The sequence below is a fragment of the Pinus tabuliformis genome, chromosome 5_1 (assembly GCF_031772625.1).
Source record: "Pinus tabuliformis cultivar Carrire ecotype Pingquan chromosome 5_1, CPIR1, whole genome shotgun sequence".
NCBI lineage: Eukaryota > Viridiplantae > Streptophyta > Pinopsida > Pinales > Pinaceae > Pinus > Pinus tabuliformis.
The window spans coordinates 940,488,621-940,509,426 of NC_142305.1; the positions used below are offsets into that span (position 1 = coordinate 940,488,621).

General features: G+C 37.1%; 1 protein-coding gene across 1 annotated transcript in view; it reads right to left on the reverse strand.

Annotated features, from left to right (window-relative positions):
- Nucleotides 1-428: 428 nt before the first annotated feature.
- LOC149167871 (uncharacterized) overlaps nt 429-20,806 on the reverse strand; it is a 135,814-nt gene continuing 115,436 nt past the window's right edge. The window contains exon 4 of the mRNA XM_089433217.1: nt 429-818. Coding sequence (XP_089289343.1) covers nt 768-818 — 51 coding nt within the window. The 3' untranslated portion in view covers nt 429-767. The remainder of the gene's footprint in view (nt 819-20,806) is intronic.

A 20,806-nucleotide genomic window follows, 5' to 3' on the forward strand; every position in this document is an offset into this window, starting at 1 on the left:
CAATTTGAGGCCCACTGCAGTGTACGGTGCACGGATAAATTCCCAAACAGCAATATAGATTGCTCAGAGAGATGGGGATTCTATTGAGTACATGCAGACCTGCACCCCTTTGCTCTTAATTAGCTCCAAATAGTTCTCTTGACTGCTTATATATGATTGGCAACAAGAAACAAACTTTGCATAAAAAATGAGAATCTTTTGAACTACTGATAAAAACTACACTTGAACTCTTTAGTGTCATTTGTATCTGCAAGAGATTACACTTCTCTTATTTTTTATTTACTGCTATAAGTTGAGTAGGTGCTTGTAGCTATGCAAATGTGAATGAGCATTTGGAGAACCATTTTGTTCCCTCTTTGTCATGTGGCCTTCTATTTAGAAAAATTAGGAAATGGAAGGTGATCTGTTCTGCACATGTTGGAAGCATATCTTTAAAGTTTAGACCCGTGTATTTAAATCATATGAATCTACTACACTGAATTTTTTGGCATACTGAAATCTTTTCATTTCGTATCATGTTATCATTCAATTCTTGACAACATTGCACAAACTCAAATCACGATTACATTCCCTCTTGTAATCACATATTTTCTAAGAAAGTATTCCATGGCAGTATGGCTAAAGATGACTTGTAGCTTGTCAAAACCACAATAAAAATCTCATATGTAATGCACATGTTTCATGGTGACAAGGATGCCTAGGCTTAAAATGACTACCTCACTCAAGCCTTGCCAATACAAAGTAGATGCTAAAATTGTATATGTAATCTATCGGTCACCGAAAGGTGCATTCATCAGATCAAACGCTGAATCAACAAGCTGCAAAACAACCAAAAAATGTATTCAGTAAGCCTGCTGATTTCCACCAAACCATTGAATCAAGCTGCAAAAGGAAAAGCCTTGCCAGTTCTAAAATCACATCTTAAAGTGTTTATGGACTTCAACATCTTCCTCAGATATTCGGGGGTATGTAAAAAGTTCATAACCAAAAACTAATTTCTCTAAAAGACACGGCAGGATAAGCTTTACCGAAACTGTTAAAAGTTATGCATGTATAATCCTTATTTCAAACTTCAAGCATCCAATGGATGATTGTCATAAATTATGTGTTTTGACTTGCACAACCAAGGATTTTCATGCATGCCTATATTTTTAGATTGTACTTGTCAATTTAGTATCTGAATAAAAATGTCTTCTTACCTGACATCCTCGTATCTTGACAAAGTATGAAATCTATTGTGAATATCTACCGAATTGGACTCTTCTGTCCACAAAAGGTACGAGTCTTCTAGTTGCAATGCTTTTATTTTAATTTATTCCTTGTCCACCCTTAGTGGATTCCAGCTAAAATAATAATCTAGCTGGTTGACTGAATTCTTTGTTACAAACCTGAGCTGATAACTGCTAATAAGGTGACTAAAATTTTCTCTTCTAATTGAAAAAGATGCCTGTAACTTAAATTTGAGAATAAAATTGGAGAACTTACAGGTGAAACAAAAAACATAATTTTCTGGACCAAAATTAGAAAACTATATCTCTAAATCAATATTATCAGAACTGGCCCAGAACTGGTTGAGCCGACCAGTCTGACCATTATCAGGCCCTAACCGGTCCAACCAGTGGCACCGAACTGGTGCTTTTTCACTGAACCGCCCAATTCTGTGCAACTTCATAAGACATCACTAAGGACCCATGAAACTCAAATTTGTTAAAAAAACAATAATTTACGAGTGGAAGCAACTTAATACTCAACCCTAGGACCCTACTAAAGTCTAATACTATGTGATTAATGGTAATGTTAAAGTATTGAAGTAAAAGTGATTTACTTAAATTAACATTAACATCAACTCTTTCAGAATGTTTGAGAGTGGTTCCAACTTCATTGGATTTCATATGGAGAAAGTAGAATTTTAGTTCCCATTCAAAATTCAGCGACTTTAACAGTTTTCAGGATTGGCAGGATTGCAATGTTTCCATTGTATTCTGTCATGTATGAAGGTGTGGAACTAGCATTTAATCAAGAGCACCAAGCTCTAATGTACCTTAATGTTGGTGGCATTGATTGTTGAATTCCTCTGTCATGGTCTTAGTAAAAATGTACACTTCACTCAAGCAAAATCACTAATTAGGCATGTTAAGCTTTTTCTATCTTATTTTAATGCTTAGAAGATGATATTTGATGATGACGATCCAATAAAGGATGTAGCAGGATTTTTTCTGGACTCTAGAAGCCATTTAGAGCCTCTTTGTTAATGTATTTTTGGTTCAGAGATGGATTGCACTCAATGTATTTTGGTTATATGCACCCTTGCTATATATATATATATATATACATGAAACTTTGCATATTTGTGTTTAATGATTTGGGTTTATATGGATGTACATGAATATAACTTTTATCAAAATTTGAATATTTTATGTATTCTTTGGTCAACCAGTTTTTTTTTCCAGTTCCGGTCTGGTTCCTGGTTTTAGGGTCAACTGGTTTGATAACCAGTCCGATTCTGATAATATTGCTCTACATATAAATCTGAAAATCCATCAGCCAAGAAAACAATGCTAAAAACTGGAAAATAGATTCAGTCGCTTTTATTATTTCAGACAATTACAAGAGATAAAGTAACTTGTCTGGGGATGTGTAGGTGCCAACTCAAGCCTAAGTCTCCAAGGCAGTATGGGCACTACACTTGGCCAGAGAATTAATCTACTATAGAAACCTGTAGAATAGAATCTCCAAAATGCTCCCCTATCTTTGTACTGATGTTTTTAAATAGATTCTTATTCCTTCAACATTAGGCAAAATAACAATAGGACAAGAATAATTCTGAGAATAGTACTCGAGGATATAAAATAAGGTAAAATACTATTTTTGAGAAATGAGAACACAAATCTAGAAAAAGATGAGAGAAGATAAAACAAGATATGATAAGATAATGTTATTAACGTCCAGCTAATGACCACAAATAGGATGTACTGTAAGAACAACAGTTGCGATACAAAGTGGGTGTGCAAAAGGCCCTTCCTATAAAACGCATGATAGAAAAGGATATGCACTATGCTAGATAATATCTATATCCTATTTTCGTTAAGATAAAGTAAGACACTATTTTGAATAAGCATGCCAATTTAGAGAAAATAATACTATCTTAAGAGAAAAAGGGAAGAAATAGTATCCTTAGATGTTCATTATTTATATTTTATCTCTTAATTAGCGTGTCACTCTGATGAAAAATCTGATAAAATAGGCCACAAAACTCATAGAATTGGGATAGGTAGAAATTGGAGGATGAGTAACTCACAAGGACAAAGAAGACTGCCCATCCTGGCCCCAACTGGGTTCAGTGCATTAATTTGTGTACCTCATAGTGTTGCTTGGTGGCTCATGGAGTGTACACTACCCATTTTCTCGTGTGATTCACAGGTTTACATCTCTCCTTCACCTGCATGTATTCCCCTCAAGTTGATCCATGATTGCATCTAGATGTTCCCTCCTCCAATGTGATAGGTACTTGCCTTTGTCAGGCTGCTATGGGTTCCTACAACTTTGTTTAGAGGTTGTTGTGAGTTGGGATAGTGGTTGTAAATGAGTATCTAGAACATTTTGAGGTTGTTTGATACAACAGAGTCATAGCTCTCTCGTGCCCTACCTTGCTCTTTGTTGGGACAACTTCTTGTTTTGTGTTTTGTAGTAAGATTGGGGCTTTGCTAGTAAGTAGTAACCTGTTTCCCTCAGAATTGATGGGGCAGCTTTTACTATTGTAACAGGGCCCTACTTTTCCTTATCGCAGATAGTAGAAAGATGGTCAATCTAGAGGCTCTAGATTCCATTATGACATACATGACTGTGCAAGTAATGGATGATATCAAAATTTAAAGACAAAAACTTGATAGACAAGGTCAATGCTGTTAAGGGGATTTAAATGCTGTCAAGAGGATTTAAATGGCCTATGGGTGATCTCCAGTTTATCACCAATAATCCTTTATCTGGAGTTTAGTACAAAGAAGTGGTCTTCGAGGCTTTTCAAACCACAGGGATTCAAGCAAGTTGAAAGAAAGAGCTGAGAGGTTTGGCCCAACAGTGGGAACAACATCAGGAGGCCACCCATCAAAAGAAGCTTTTTTTTTTATTTCAAACGGCGCACTAGCAAGTGTAATGGGCACCTTGTTGAACCTCCACCTAGGAAGGCAAAGCAAGTGTTGGTTCTTTTTGATGTGAGATTTTCATCGATTGTTAGGGATATTCCTCACTGCTGATCCCTAATCCTCCCTCGCAATTGTGAGAGTTTGATACAGATTTTTCAATAAATGTCAAGGTTAAATCTGTTGCACGACTGAAGAAGAGGGTTGTCATTCTTCACTCTTATGGCGGATGCCCTTGGAAAAGGAGTTTTACAAGTGGTACCCTGATAAGTGGGAGCTTACGCATTGGATGGTGGAGTCCTTCCGTATTTTGAGAAATGGGTACATCTATGTAGTGTTGTACAAGGAAGATGCAGCACAAGCAACGTTTTGAACAGTGTGTAGATGATGATTGGTGATTTAGCATATGTACAAGCCTAGTATGAGTCCATTTTGCATCCAACATAAATTTCTAAGTTGCACAGGGACCCGTTCCCACCAAAAATACCTATGTACCCTGCATTCCTGTGTTCCTGTGTTCCAGGGACTTGTGGACCATCAGGAAATGTCCCCAAACTGCTGGGGACTTCATCACAGGCTTGGGGACTTGTTGGCTGTCCCCAGGACTTCCCAGGCAGATTTCAGAGATGTTTTTGGCAGATTTCAATGATTTTCTGGGCAAATTTCAGGGATGTTCTCGACAGAATTCAGGAATAATCCAAGCATATATCTTCAGTTTTGACAATCATGGCCATTGATGATTGAACAATATAATCATTTGTCCCATCCATCATTTTTGTATTGCATTGAATCTTAATTTGTTGTACAAGTTGCAGCCCAAGGTATGAGTTTTGTATGACGGGTTTCAAATTAGGATTTTGGTGATTGAGAGATCATATTTTCAGTAGCAAAATCACAAGAAGCAGCCTCAATATCAAGAAAATATAAAATGTCAAGTGGGTGTAGCTCGGGTGCTAGGGAGGAGTCGCTCTTTGGGAGTAATTTCTACATGAAAGATAACTGGCTTACCTAGACACGGGTGGGTTTTCCATTGATGTAGTTAGTATCGATCTCTAGTACAGTGAACTAGACCAAAAAAAAAATTAAAATGCAACATTTAAAATGATAATCCTTGTGGTTATTACTTTTGTTCATTCTTATTTATCATATCATCTCAGCTTTTACATATTGTGCATGAGTTTCCAAGTTCAGTGCTTCCACCATCCCAACCTCAAGCATTGTGAAAACAATCAAATAACAGTGACTTGGATTGGGTACTAAATGTTTGAATAAATTTCTATTCAATCCCCTTCTTAATCTGAAATATGAATATATCTCTTTACAGAACAAAAGTATTATATTGGTTTTATATACAACTGTAAAAGTCTGCAAAACCTGTTGAGAAGACAATGCCTTTAATGTTTAACATAATCATCATTAACAATAAATATAAGGAAGAAAACTGCTATAAAGACAGTTCTCTATGTGATAGATCTTTCATGGACCTTATTTCAAATTGAAAATAGTGACACTTAAGTTTTCTAAAGCTAAACCTCATGTCTAGCAGGGAATAATTGAAAATAGTTACATGAATTTCCTAAAGCTAAAGCTTATGTCTAGTGGCCAATAATGGAATATCACTCAACTCTTTTTTAAATTGCTCAAAAAATTCCCTGGGATGCATCCCCCCGTCCCTATCATTCCCCTACCCCAAAAACCAGTGCAACATAGATAGATTGTCCATTTGGTTGACTTTCTTCAACTTCTCAAACACTTCCAAGCATGAATTGATAAGATTGTACAACCTTTAAATTTACTGCTTGTGAGAGAAGCATGGTTCTCACTAAACACCCTAATGCTCATGCTCGTGTGGAGGTGAATATTTTGAGGAATCTTCCTTCTGAGCTAAGTCACGTGACACGAGGACACAAGACACGAAGGACACAAAAATACGAGTATCTGACACCTGACACGGTGACCTCTTGGAGCATAACACAAAGGACATGTTATATATTATATAGTAAAAAATATAATATGTATTAAAAATATAACAAATTAGTGAATTACACAAAATATGAAATATATAAAACATTTACATGGTGATACAATTCAATCATATAACTAAAATAGCATTGAGTGCAATCCATCTCTAAACCAAAAATACATCAACAAAGACGCCCTAACTGGCCTATAGAGTCTACATATCACAAAATCATTGCCTATCTTGGGATCTTCATCATCAATATTTGTTGAAAAATGTAACTAGATTTGTTCTTCATAATTATGAATGTACTTGTATCAATATGTATTTCATGCAAAAACAAAAAGAATGAAAAGAAATTATTATTATTATTATTATTACTAGTTTCTAGTCAAAGCATGTTCTTCATGCTTCTAGGATTTATTGAGTCAAAAAAAAAACTTGTCAAATATGTTGCAGGAAACGGCCCCCAAGGTGGCATCCCTGTACCTGAAATTTCCCGAAACGTCGAAATGCAGCTGAAACACGACTGAACGTCTGGGTGGCATTTCCTTATTTGGAAATGTCGCTAAAACGTCTCTATGGCATTTCGGCCCAATTTTGCCCTGTTTCCGGCCAATTTTGACCCATTTTCGTGGTTTTTTTGCTTCTGCGGGCTCACTCAAGCACACAAGAAGGTCGTGGAGCCCTTCTATGGCCAAAATAGATTTAATATAACACTAAATTTTATGTCTAATCACTTCACAAACTAATTTATCTCTAATCAATCCATGCTCTAGTTCTGCCAAAAGAACAACTTGTTCTATTTTTGTTAATGAAGATGAAGATTAGAATTATAAGATATGTAATTGTACTTGTCATTAGCATATGTCATTTTTCATTTTCAACACATATATAGTCATATATAAAGGCTGATTTTGTATGTAAAGCCTCATGTATAAAGGTCGATTTTCGAATCTTAGATGTAAGGCCTCATTTATAAATGATAATTTTGGATTTTGAATCATTAAATAATCTATGAGAGTTAACGTAGACTGGGTTTTCCTTCTAAAATGTCATTTATATGTCTCATTCTTTTTTAACTTATTTACAAAAAAAATTACACACATCCAAATATATATATATATATATATGGCGTTTCGCCCAATGTTTCCATTTTTTGGGCGCCGCATTTCCAGTCATACCCATTTCGGAAACTTCCAGGCGTTTTGTGCAACTTAGCTTGTCATGTGTCAAAGTTCCATTTGGACTATTTGTAAGAAAAAGAAAAAATTATTTTTGGGTCATTCATTTTGTCCTCAACAAGACCAAGTCGGCCTAACTGGACAAGTCGGCCTAGAAAGTGTTGAAAAGTGTAACTAGGTTCGGTCTTCATAATGACATGTAATTGTGATTTTTGTAAATGATGAAAAGAAAAAAATAAAATTATTATTGTAATGCTTGCTTCATGGGTTTCATGAGCAAGAGATTTTATTTTCAGATGGCTCCCATTGAGAGCCTTTAGGATTTGTCATTAAAGTCAAAGAGTTAATTTCATGTATGAAGGACCCCTCTTGGGCATGTTACAAATGTGTTTAAGTCTATAGGATTGTCTAATTTCCCTCCAAGACAAGCACATGCTTCTCCTCTTCAAGTCAACCTCAAAATGAAATGAAAGGACTCATGTCGGCTCACCTTATGAAGACACACCTATTCGGATTTATAGATCGGCTTATTTATGGACAGACTACTATATATATGAGCGTAAGGTCTTCACATTTCCACAGAAAATTTCGACATCTCTCAAAGATTTTGGGTGAACAATGGCAACAAAGAAGTTTGGATCACAGTTCGGTGAGAAGTCAAGGGAATTTGGATCCCTCTAAAATTTGGATCACAGTGACAGCGAAGAGGATAAGAGACAAGTTCGAATGTCAAGGTATAGAAGGAACTCGGATAGGTGAGGAAGGGACAGCGAGAGTCTTTTCTGGGCTAATCACAGAAACAAAATTTTGGATCTATGAAAGAAGGTCTCAGTGCTACATAGTTCGGACAAGTATATATATAGTAGTCACAGGTCTGTGCTAGTTCAAGTACTATAAAGGAGCTATTATTCAATGATGTATCACAGTGGTTTGGTACTATACCTATGTCATCACAGAAGTAAGGTCTCAATAGTATGACAGCAAGGAGGTCTCACAGTAAAGGAGATCTCAATATGAAGACAGTGATAAGATCTCAAGTGGTGACAATGTCCCAATGCTCAGAAGATTGAAGTGGAAGAAAAGTCAAGAAGAAGGTTGACTGTCAAGAGAACTTGTGTCTTGGTCTTGGAGTGGAAAATAGGTCAATGGTCTTGGTCTTGGTATTTGTCAATTGGAATCTCTATAAGAAGAATTTGTGTTGGTTTTCCTCTTAAAGAGTGAGACGTTTTGGCCCTAGATGATAGCCTACATTATGTGTCTCTTGTCTATTTATGTTCATGCATTGGTACTATTTGATGAAGACGAACACTAATAACGTAAGCAACAAAAAGATCCTAATCTAATGAACTAAAAGGCTCTTACAAGCAGTTACTAATTAAGAGAAATCACCTAATTCATGATGCCCTAGATTTCTCAACATGGTATCGAGTTTCAAGAAAGGCACAAAGCAAGTTGAAGGATATAAAAGTGAAGTCGAGATCTACATAAAAGCATCAAACCCTAGATCGAAGTCTACACCAGCAAAAGTCTTGGGATCCTCTAGTCATCATAAAAAAGACCACATGACCCTCATCAAGTTGAAGAGATCTACAAAGCAAGGTAGCTCGAAGTATAGACATCCAAGAGAAGCACTTCAAGGACAAAGATCACATCATCTTGGAGAAAGTCGAAACCCTAGAAGCATTTATGGGATCTACACTGATTCACCACCGAAGAAGTCGAAGTATCGTGAAGGCTAATTATCCAAAGAAGGCTAAAGACATTGTCATCATCTTCAAAAGACTATAAGGCAAGTGCCCTCTCATTGAAGCAAGGACCCCTCCCTTATCCTTAAGAAGATCATTCGAGGAAGCATTAATACATCTTCATCAACCACCATCAAAGGGATCAATTTGAAGATTTCATCTTCACTTGTTGATCACGTAAGTATCTTTTATTCTATAATCTAATCTAGTAAAATGACTTCGTTTTGCAAGGAGATCTATAAGTTGGTTGGGTCATCGAACTTCTTTGCATGGAAAAAGTAGGATAGATATAGTCCTCGAAGAAAGTGAAGTCATGGATCATATTAATGGAAAAGTCTCCAAACCATCTGAAGGTGAAGCATTATCTAGATTTTGAATACATGGAAAGGGATCAAAAGGCTCAAGGGATTCTTATGAAATCAGTCAAAGGTCCCATCATTCCCTATATAGCAAGATTGGAGATATCAAAAGAGATATATGATAAGTTGGTCTAACTATTCTCTGAAGATGCGATAGGAAAGGTCATATCACTTAGATCTGATCTACACAAATTGAAGATATCAAAGGATGAAGGGATATCTTCATAAGATCTCAACTATAAGATCTAGGGGAGATGATTTCAAATAAGGAAATGATCTCCTTTGCACTAACTGATGAACAAGATAACAAATCTCTACGAGAATAAGAAACCTATTCCATTCCGTTGAGAAATCTAGGGCATTAACAATAGGTGATTTCTCTTCTATTAGTGACTGCTTGTGAATGCTTTTTACTTCATTAGATTAGGATCTTCTACATGTTAGATTCATCAAACAGTAACCAATGCATAAACATGAATACACAAGAGACACAACATGTAGACTATGAGCCAGGGCCAAAACCTCTCACTCTTTGAGAGGAAAAACCGCACAAATTCTTCTTATAGAGATTCCAATTGAAGAATACCGAGACCAAGACCCTTGACCTAGTAGCAACTCCAAGACCAAGACACACGTTCTCTTGTCAAACCTCTTCTTAACTCCTCTTCCACTGAGATCTTCATTATTGCTTTGGTACCGAGATCTTCATCATTGCCTTAACATTGTTTCCTTTAACGAGCCTCTTATCACAGAGATATGACACCTTACTGCACTTTGATATGACACTGAGACAGAGGTACATATCACTGTAAGGTAGCATCTAGTTGTCCCTTTATCTTCCTTCGACTGATTCATTCGAGCCTCTTCACTGCCACTGTGATCCGAGCTTCTGTCTCTCTGTCACCTTAGACTTGTTGCCATTGTGATCTGTGCTTCTAGAGGGATCTGATTCCCTTCAACATTCAGTCACCCATACTGTCTGAAATACAGAGAGACCTTTCTGTGGAGATCTGAAACTGTCTTGTTGTCTTATCCATCCAAAATACAGAGGGATCTGTATTCCCTTTGACTGTGATTACATCCGACCCATTTACTGCACCCATCTGAATCCTATCTGAATTCTTTTCTGCCTTCTCCACCGAAAAACTCAGAGACATGCGAAGTTTGTTCTGTGGTAATGCAAGGAGCCTAGCCTCCTATATATAGTGATTCATCCATATGCTTATGAGCCGACTTGAGCTTTGAATAGATGTGTCTCCTTGAGTGAGCCGACATGAGTCATTATTTCATTTTGTAGGCCGACATAGGAAGAGGACTGTGTGCTTGTCGTTGGAGGGCTATTTAGACACATTATAGAGTCAAATACATTGTTATATCCCCAAAAAGTGTTCTTCATACATGGCATAGACTCTTTGACTTTTAATGACCAATCCTAAGGCTCTCAATGGGAACCATCTAAAATAAAATCACTTGCTCATGAAATCCATGAAACAAGGCTTACAAAAATAATTTTATTTTCTTCATTACATCATTTACAAAAGTCACAATTACATGTCATTATGAAGACCGAACCTAGTTACACTTTTCAACACTCCCTCTTAACTAGGGAGGTATTCATCATGGTACTTGGTCATTCTCAATCTGAATAATTTCTTATAAGAAGAATCAGATTGGTAACTCATCTGTCTAGCATCATATCAACCAGCACTGTCATATAGCAAGGCCTTGACTAACAGCGCTATCCATATGATCAAAGCACAGTGTTGGTGAGACCAATGATTCATAGACACAATAATCATTGTCTCTCAAGGTACATACTCCACCCGGGTATTCACAAAGTATGACCTACTTCGGACTATTTTTATTTTGGATAGCCAGTCCTCAAAGAATATCAGTCCATGGCTACTCTTATCTTGGATGCCCTATCTCATCCTCAAAGAGTATCGGATGCCAGATGATTACCCAATTCTCCATTTTGTCTTCCCAAGTGAAGACCAAAATGATGTGTCTATCTCTCCCTCTCAATTAGGGAGGACATATATATTTCAATAAAGGAATGTACTCATTCCTACACAAGGATTGTACCTAAGCTCCCTCTTGGCTTAGGAATTTCCAAGTTTCTCCCAAGTAAGAAACTTGCTTCCAGGCTCCCTCTTAATTGGGGACCTACAGCATCTCCTCAACCAGCTGCTTGAAGAGCTCCTTCCTTCTATGTCATGAATTTCTTTGTCCAAGAGTCTTCGTATTTTGTGGCTTCTACATAGAGCACAGACCATCCATCACTTTCATCCATTAGTCAATCATGTCATCATTCCTTTCATCAGAAAGTGATCCATCAGTCTTCATCTGACATTGCTTCATCTCATGCTACTTTCTTCATGCCATATTTTCCGGAAGGATCTTACATCCTTTTATATGGTCTTTTTGTAAGTCATCCATAGTTCTTCCCTTTGACAGTCCTGCGTAAGCCCATCCAGATATTTGTTCAAAAATAAGAAATGAATCACTTAAATCAAAATTACCTTTATGATGGTCTTTCATCATGACATCTTCCTGTAGGTATCAACATCCTGCATACATGTTGACACATCTCCCAAAGATATCCATTGTCAAGGGTCTCCATCTTTTTCAGACTTCCATTAGAGTCTTCATATCTTTCCGGGAGATTTCCTAGTCAAATCTTCTTGGTCTTGGATGTTGATTGCCTTTATCATGGTTGCATATCTCATGATCTCTTCCTTCCTTTCTTCACACATTCCATTCCCAGGAGCTTCCAATCAGAGTTCCTTAATTGTAGTCAACCACCTCATACTTCATATGAGGACATATTATGTTGATTTCATCTAGTGTGACTTATGCCTTCCTGCATCCTTTCAGAGGAGGAGATCCTTTTTCCCTTGATCATGCTTCTCAAGATAGTAGTGATCCATGTAATCTGCAACCATACAACATGACATTATAATATTAAATACAAGCATACACACCTCATTTACCTTTAGGTCATCTAGGTTTCTTTCAATAGCTTCCTTGATTGAAAAGATCTTCAACCCCTTTATCTGCTACATCTCTTATGTCATCATACCATCATCCCATGAACTCCACAAGTTGGAGTTCCTGATGAAACACTTGCTTCCTCTCTAGATCAGTGAACCCTCCGATGAGGATTCCATCAGAGAATCTTGAGGATCTTGTATATCCCTATCTGGCAGATGTTTCCTTTTTGACTTGATGTATGATGAGCCTTGTCCTGGATGACTTCTTCCTTTTCTTAAGTTTGCAATGAGGTTCCCAAGAGCTATATCCTTCATATTTGATTGCCATGGATTTTGTTCTGTTTGTCCTTCATGATTCCCTATGGTGATGTCACGAGCTCTTGTTTCTAATGCTTCCATGATGCCACGATGCATCTTATTATTTATTATAACCATATCTTATTAAAGATTTAGGAGCTATGACCAAGCCTTTTGTGAGGGAGACTATCTCAGGATATTAGATATCTCTTAATTCCTCTTTTCTTGGACTTCTTCTCTTTGGCTCCACTTCTTTGGTGATATGGGCTTCTTCTCTTCCTCTTTTGATAGTGTTTCTCTAGGACAATATTTCATGTAATGTCCATGATGTTTACATCCATAACATTGAATCTCAGCTATGCTCTTCTTTCTTTTCTGAGGACCAAAATTTTCAAAACTTCCCTTTCCTTCCTACAAATGTTCGATTCCTTTAACCTTCAACACTTTTGCTCTCAACTTGTCTTCTTCTATCTTGCATAGAAACTACAAGTTGTTGAATGAGGTAACTTTCTTATCCCCATGGACATTTGTTATTTAGAACAATGATGATTATCTTCTTATCATCTCTCCAAGATCTCGCAGTTGAGATCTTATGAAGATATCCCTTCATTCTTTGATACCATCAATTTTGAGTAGATTAGATCTAAGTCATGTGACCTTTATCACATCTTTAGAAAATATTCTTACAAGCTTATCATATACATCTCTTTGATGTCTCCAATATTGCTATATGAGGGGACCTTTCATAAGAATCCTTTTCCATGAATTCAGAGGAAACCTTTTCCATTGATGTGTTCAATGACTTCACTTTCTTCGAGGACTATGTCTATCCTCCTTTTTCATGCAATGAATTTCGATAACCCAACCAGCTTCTAGATCTCTTTGCAAACATGAAGTCATTTTTACCAAATTGATTAAAGAATGAAAGATGCTTACTTGACAAATGAAGATGAAATCTTGAACTTGATCACTTTAATGATGGTTGGAGAAGATGTATTAGTGCTCCCTTTTGGATGATCTTCTTCCAAATGAAAAACCCTTCTTCAATGAGAGGAGAGGTTAGGTCCCTATAATACTAGTGATGCCCCCATTAATATTGTAGTTGTATCCCTTATTAATATTGTTGTGCCCCTATTGTCCCCATATTGTTATTACTGTGCCCCATAGAATCCCTCTATTGTTATTTTTGTGCCCTTATATTATTATTGTTAGGTCGGCTTGGTTATATTGTGACCCCTTAGACTCCTATATATAGAAAGGAGGTTTTGTCATTTGAATCATTCAAGAATTGTTCATTTATGTAATGTAAAGGAGGTTGCCCCCTCGAAGAGACTGAATTCTAAGGCGTTGATCTATCTTTTCTATCTTTTTGTGAGCTGGTTTCATAGCATTTGGTATCAGAGCTTTGGATTCTAGGATTTCGCTACTCCAAATAGGTCATCGTGGCATTTTCGCTATAATTTTTTTTCTGCGACGTTTGAAAAGAGAAAAAAACCCATTTGAGACGAAATCGCACTGAACCTCGGGTCCAAATTTCAGAGTTTTCGCGTTATATTTGCGGAGATATGATCTGAGGAAGTTGGTCTTTTTGCAAACTCCTAAATTAAATTACGCTTGCTTATTGAAAGCGCCTACCTTCGCACACCTCCGTTACTCTTTAGGAGGCATCCGCCCCAGATAAACTACCCACCTTGCAGTGTCCCGCCCTGAGAATCAATCTAGAGAAAGAAGCGGTTAGGCATCCTTAGACGAAAGAGTGGTATTCCAGGATTGATAGTTCCCCACCTCCCACCTATCCCACACATTCGTAAGAGGTTGTCACTGCGAAGCTATAGTCAAGGTGCACGATCCAAACTGGTGACCTGGGGAAAATCGTCATAACGTTCTCTCTGAGCATCGGATTGAAATTTTGTAAAAAGTTACAGAAAGAGGACGGACTGTAGTTTCTTGTATATATTTTTCAGAGCCAAAGGTCGAAACAGTGACACGTGGCACTTCATACAAGTTCGCTCTTCTGGAAAGGTTTATAATCAGGTCATCTTGGGAGATTGTGCATAACTCTTCCTTGGAGAATCCAATTTGGATCAGACTGGTGGCATTGGAAAGAGGACGTCGAGGGCTACTACAGATCGCAATTTCAGAACTGGATGATCCGAAATTATAGAGATACATCAGATTCTAAGTCACCTGACACGGGGATTCGAGACACGTAGGATTCGGGATTCGTGGTGTCGAATTCGGGACACGCTGACCCCCCGGAACAGGACACGTTATATATTATTTTATTAAAATATATATATATAATATATTTAAATATATATATATATATATATATATATATATTAAAAATTAGATATTATCATATTTCTTACACAAATTTTAATTAATGATACAATTTTATTGATTTCGAACATAGATCTTCATCTATAGCTATTAGCATGCATAGTACATACAAAATTCAAATAAATGTCAGTGGTACTGGTCACATAAATGATAAATCTATTAAAAATTTAAATCATGATTCATAATTCATAACTGAAAGACAACTTACAACTACAAGATAGTAAGATAAACACATTGACAACTGTAGTTTTCTCATTAAGTCATCAAATCAAAATGTGTTACATTGGTAGTGTTGGTGCAATGCCAATGACAAATAGAAATAGAAAATATAAAACAACTACAGGTATACAAGCCTCAAGGCATCAATCAGCATCACTGTCCCCATCATCATGGTCCCCACTGCTCTCCTCTACATCCTCCTCCTCCCCTGTATCCATAGTCGCCTTTGCATCTGCTGCTATGGAGGTTGACCCCTCTAAGTCATCAAATCTAACAGGCTCTAGCACTGGATCATTGAGATCCATGTTGGCCAATGCCAACTCAACAATGGTGTCCAGACCCATATCATCAGGAACAGTGTTACTTGGGAGCGGGAGCGAAAGCGGGGAGCGGGAGCGAAAATGGGAGCGGGAGCGACATATTCAGAAGCTCTTGGTTTGGTGCTCTTGATTAAGTACGAGTTCCATACCCTAATACATGACAAAATTCAATGGAAACATTACAATCCCCTAATCCTAAAATCCTGAAAAACTGATAAGTCTGCTGGATTTTGAATGAAATCTAAAATTCTACTTTCTCCATATGAAATCCAATGAGGTCGGAACCACTCTCAAACATCCTGAGTCATTTCATGGTAATGTTAAAAATTTAAGTAAAAGGATGAAAATGAAGATTAAGGAGAATGTCACTTTTACTTTAAGAATTTAACATTACCATGAATAGCATATCAATACTAGGGCCTAGACTTGATTATGAAGCTGCCAAAATGCTCTACTCCTTGCTGCAACAGCACAAATCACTTACCAAATGAAAATATTAATGAGCAAACACGCCCTTTTCATACCCGCGCTGAGCTTAGCAAGTCCTGGAAACCGAACACGTGTCCTAAAATCGCGACACGCCCCTGAAAATCGCGACACGCCCTCGGACACGACGTGTCCTGTGATTTGGACACGAATCCGGACCGAATCGTGTTGGATTCGCCGGATTTGGGATTCGCAGGGGATTTAGGACGAATCCGGTTTCCTAGATCAGATTCAATATCAAGCTCCTACAAAGTGAAAAAAATGTAGTTTTTTTTTTTTTTTTTTTGCATAAGCTTGGTTTGAAAAATTAGTTTGAAGGAATTCAAAGGGCATAGTAAAGCATCATTATCAGTAATTGATGCCCCGAAGAAAGAAAATGCAAACACCTAGTAAGCAACCTGAAAGCTCTAGCATGACTCATGAAGAAGAGGAAGAAATGCATCATGATATATCAAAATTACGAGACCAAGTGCAACAAGTGTCACTTGCACAAAAAATAACAGAATCTAAGATGGATGGTTTAAAGAAAGATGTAGAAGTTAAGATGGATGGTTTAAAGAAAGGTGTAGAAGCTAAGATGGATTGTTTAAAGAAAGGCGTGGAAGCTAAGATGGATGGCATGGAAGCTAAGATGAATGGCATGGACACTAACATAGATAGCATGGATGATAAGATGGAAGAATTGAAGATAAATATGAATAAGTTGCTACAAGAAATGGTCACTAATGGTGAAAGGGTAGTAAAGGAAACTCATGATGAAAACAAAAGAAATGTTAATCATGATTCCATAGACTCTAATGTTGGATCGAACACCCACCATATTCCAAAAATCGATATGAGGAAGTTTGATGGCAAGGATCCCGCAACATGGATATTACAGATTGAGCAATTTTTCGATCTCAATAATGTGCAAAACACACAAAAGGTACGTATTGCAACTTTATATTTGGAACCAAATCAGTTTGTATGGTGTCAATGGCTTTGCTCTCATAAACAAATTATCACATGGGCAATTTTTACAGAAGAATTGACAGCACATTATGAGGATACAAAAAGCAACACTTTTTTTAGCGAATTGATAAGTCTCAAACAAAAGGGTTCAATAATGGAGCACATTGAGGAATTCCAAAAATTGAACATAAGGGTAAAAAATATTCCAGAGGAGCATAGGATTGATGTGTTCATAGGGACTTTAAAGAATAATATCCAACATGATGTTCGCCTTTGGGAACCTGATTCATTAGAAAAGGCATTCAGGTTAGCAAGGAAAATGGAAAGCAAAATTATGGCAACCAGGAAGCATACCACTCACAACTATAAAAATGAAAGTGTTGTTGCCCCTAGTCTTCCACAACCTATAAGGTTGACACCACAACAATTGGAAGAAAAAAGAGAAAAAGGGCTTTATTACAGTTGTGATAGCAAATACACTAAAAGTCATAAGTGTGCTGAGAAGAAATTATTCTACATAGATTGTGAAGAGAAAGAAGAAAAGGAGCAAGAAAGGCCAAAAGAAGAGGATATACTCCAGGAACAAAGCCTAGATAAAGAAGAAATGAATCTGACCATATCTTGTAATGCATTGGCTGGAATTACCACTCCTCAAACCATCAAGATAGAAGGACAAATCAAGAAGAAAAAGGTAATAGTGTTGATTGATTCAGGAAGTACCCACAATTTTATTCATTGTAAGATAGCAAAAGAATTGAATTGCTTCTTATATCCAGCACCAGCGTGTCAAGTGATAGTTGTAAATGGAAGAACGATAAATTGCTCTGGAAAGTGCCATAATATCAAGCTATCCATGGGAGAATATGTATTGAAAAGCCCAATGCTTTCCATTCCAATGGGAGGTGTTGATGTTGTACTAGGAGTCCAATGGCTACAATCCTTGGGTACAATAGATTTTAACTTCCAAGAACTTTTCATGAAATTTTATGCGGAAGGAAAGGAAGTTGAATTAAGGGGTATTGCAGGAAAACCGGGAAAGATAATAAGCTCTAACGGTATGACAAAGCTTCTAAAAAAGGGACAACAAGGTGTAATTGCACAATTATGTTCGCTAGATGTTTCCACATCAAATTCATCTATTGTTTCAGATCTCCAAAAAGTCTTGGACAATCATTCCAAGGTATTTGAGACTCCCAAAGGTCTCCCACCTATTTGTAATCATAATCATGCTATTCATTTGATTCCAGGAAGTGTTCCTCCAAACATCAGGCCGTACAGATATCCCTATGTCCAAAAGAGTGACATTGAATGTATGGTTACAGAAATGCTTTAGGCTGGTATAATTCAACCTAGCCAAAGTGATTTCTCTGCTCCAGTAGTATTGGTGCACAAGAAGGATGGATCATGGCGCATGTGTCCGGATTATAGGGAGCTCAACAAGCTCACTATTAAAAATAAGTTTCCCATTCCTGTCATTGATGAATTATTGGATGAATTGCATGGATCAATTTACTTCACCAAGTTAGATCTTCGTTCAGGATATCATCAAATCAGAATGAAGACTCAAGACATTCTGAAAACAGCATTTAGAACTCATGAGGGTCACTATGAGTTTTTGGTCATGCCTTTTGGCCTTACCAATGCACCTTCTACATTTCAAGGTTTGATGAATTCCATTTTCAAACCCTTCCTTAGAAAATTTGTGTTAGTATTTTTTGATGATATACTAATCTACAGCAAGTCTTGGAAGGATCATGTTGAACACGTTGACAGGGTGCTACAACTATTGGAGGAGAAACAATTATATGCAAAAAGATCCAAATGTTTCTTTGGAGTACAAGAGGTGGAATATCTGAGTCATAGTGTATCTCATGAAGGAGTTAAGGTAGACCCTAGCAAAATTAAAGCCATTAAGGAATGGAAAATCTCCACATCCATAAAGCATTTGCCAAGATTTCTCGAGTTGACAAGGTATTATCGCAAGTTTGTTATGAATTATGGAAAAATAGCAGCACCTCTAACAACATTGTTGAAGAAAAATGCATTTTCATAGACTCCAAAAGCAACAAAGGCCTTCGAAGATCTTAAAGAGGCAATGTGCCAAGCACCGGTCTTAGCTACACCAGACTTCACAAAAACCTTTATTGTGGAATGTGATGCTTCTGGAAATGGAATTGGTGTTGTTTTAATGCAAGATAAAAGACCCATTGCTTTTGAAAGTCGTCCAATCAAGGGAAAGTATTTACACAAAGCTATTTATGAGAAGGAAATGGTGGCAATACTACATGCACTTAAGAAATGGCAACCCTACCTAATGGGAAGACACTTCAAGGTAAAAACGGATCATGAGAGCCTTAAATACTTTTTAGAACAAAGATTAATCTCTGAAGAACAACAAAAATGGGTCACAAAGATGTTGGATTATGACTTTGAAATCATATACAAAAAAGGGAAGCAAAATGTTGTGGCAAATGCACTCTCAAGAAAGAATGAGGATGTGGAAGCATTGTTGTGCGCCATTTCTATTATCCAACCAGATTGGATAAACGAAGCAAGGGAGGAATGGAAGAATGATGAAGAAGTGTGGGAACTTATTCTAAAGTTACAACAAGATTCCAATACATCTGATACACTTAGCTAGAAAAATGATTCGTTATGGTACAAAGATCGTTTATACCTCTGTAAGAATTCCCACCTCAAACAAAAGATTCTTCTGGAATTGCACGCTTCTCCCTTAGGAGGGCACTCGGGATTTTTAAAAACTTACCACAAGGTTAAGAAGGAATTTTTTTGGGATGGCCTTAAATCAGGTATTCAAAAGTTTGTGGCTGAATGTTTGGTATGCCAACAAAATAAAGCTGAAACAATTAAGACACCAGGTCTATTACAACCTTTATCCATTCCAAGCCAACGTTGGGAGGAGCTTTCAATGGATTTTATCACAGGTTTACCCAAGTCTGAGAGAAAGAGTGTCATCATGGTGGTAGTTGACAAACTTACCAAGTATGCACACTTTTGTGCATTATCACATCCATTTAAAGCCAGTATAGTTTCTACAACATTTATGGAAACAATTCAAAAGCTACATGGAAACCCAAAAATTATTGTAAGTGACAGAGATCCCATTTTTACAGGAAATTTTTGGACAGAATTATTTTCTTGTCTTGGTACTCAATTAGCTCATAGCTCATCTTATCATCCTCAATCTGATGGGCAAACAAAGATAGTAAACAAATGTTTGGAAGGATATCTTCGTTGCTTTGTATCTGATAAACAAACACAATGGGTCAAATGGTTGCCTCTGGCTGAATGGTGGTATAACACTTCCTTCCATACTGCAACAAAAATGACCCCATTTATGGAACTTTATGGATATCAGCCACCATCCATCACATCATATTTAAGAGAAAATTCTAAGGTTCAAGCAGTGGAACATCACATCGAGCATCAACAAGTAGTTCTCCAACTCTTGAAGGATAACCTCGTGTTGGCGCAGAATAGAATGAAACAACAGGCAGAGAAAGAAGTTTTGATGTAGGTGATTGGGTATTCCTACAGCTACAACCATATAAATAAATGTCCCTCAAGCAAGCTAAGAAGGATAACAAATTGTCACCAAAGTATTATGGTTCGTACAAGGTGTTGCAAAAGATTGGTACTATGGCATACAAATTAGAGCTTCCTGCAACTTCTCGAGTGCACCCAGTTTTCCATGTTTCATGTTTAAAGAAAGTTATAGGCGACAAGCTCCCAGTTCAAACAATATTGCTAGAACTTGACGAGGAAGGAAAAATTATATTGGAACCGGAA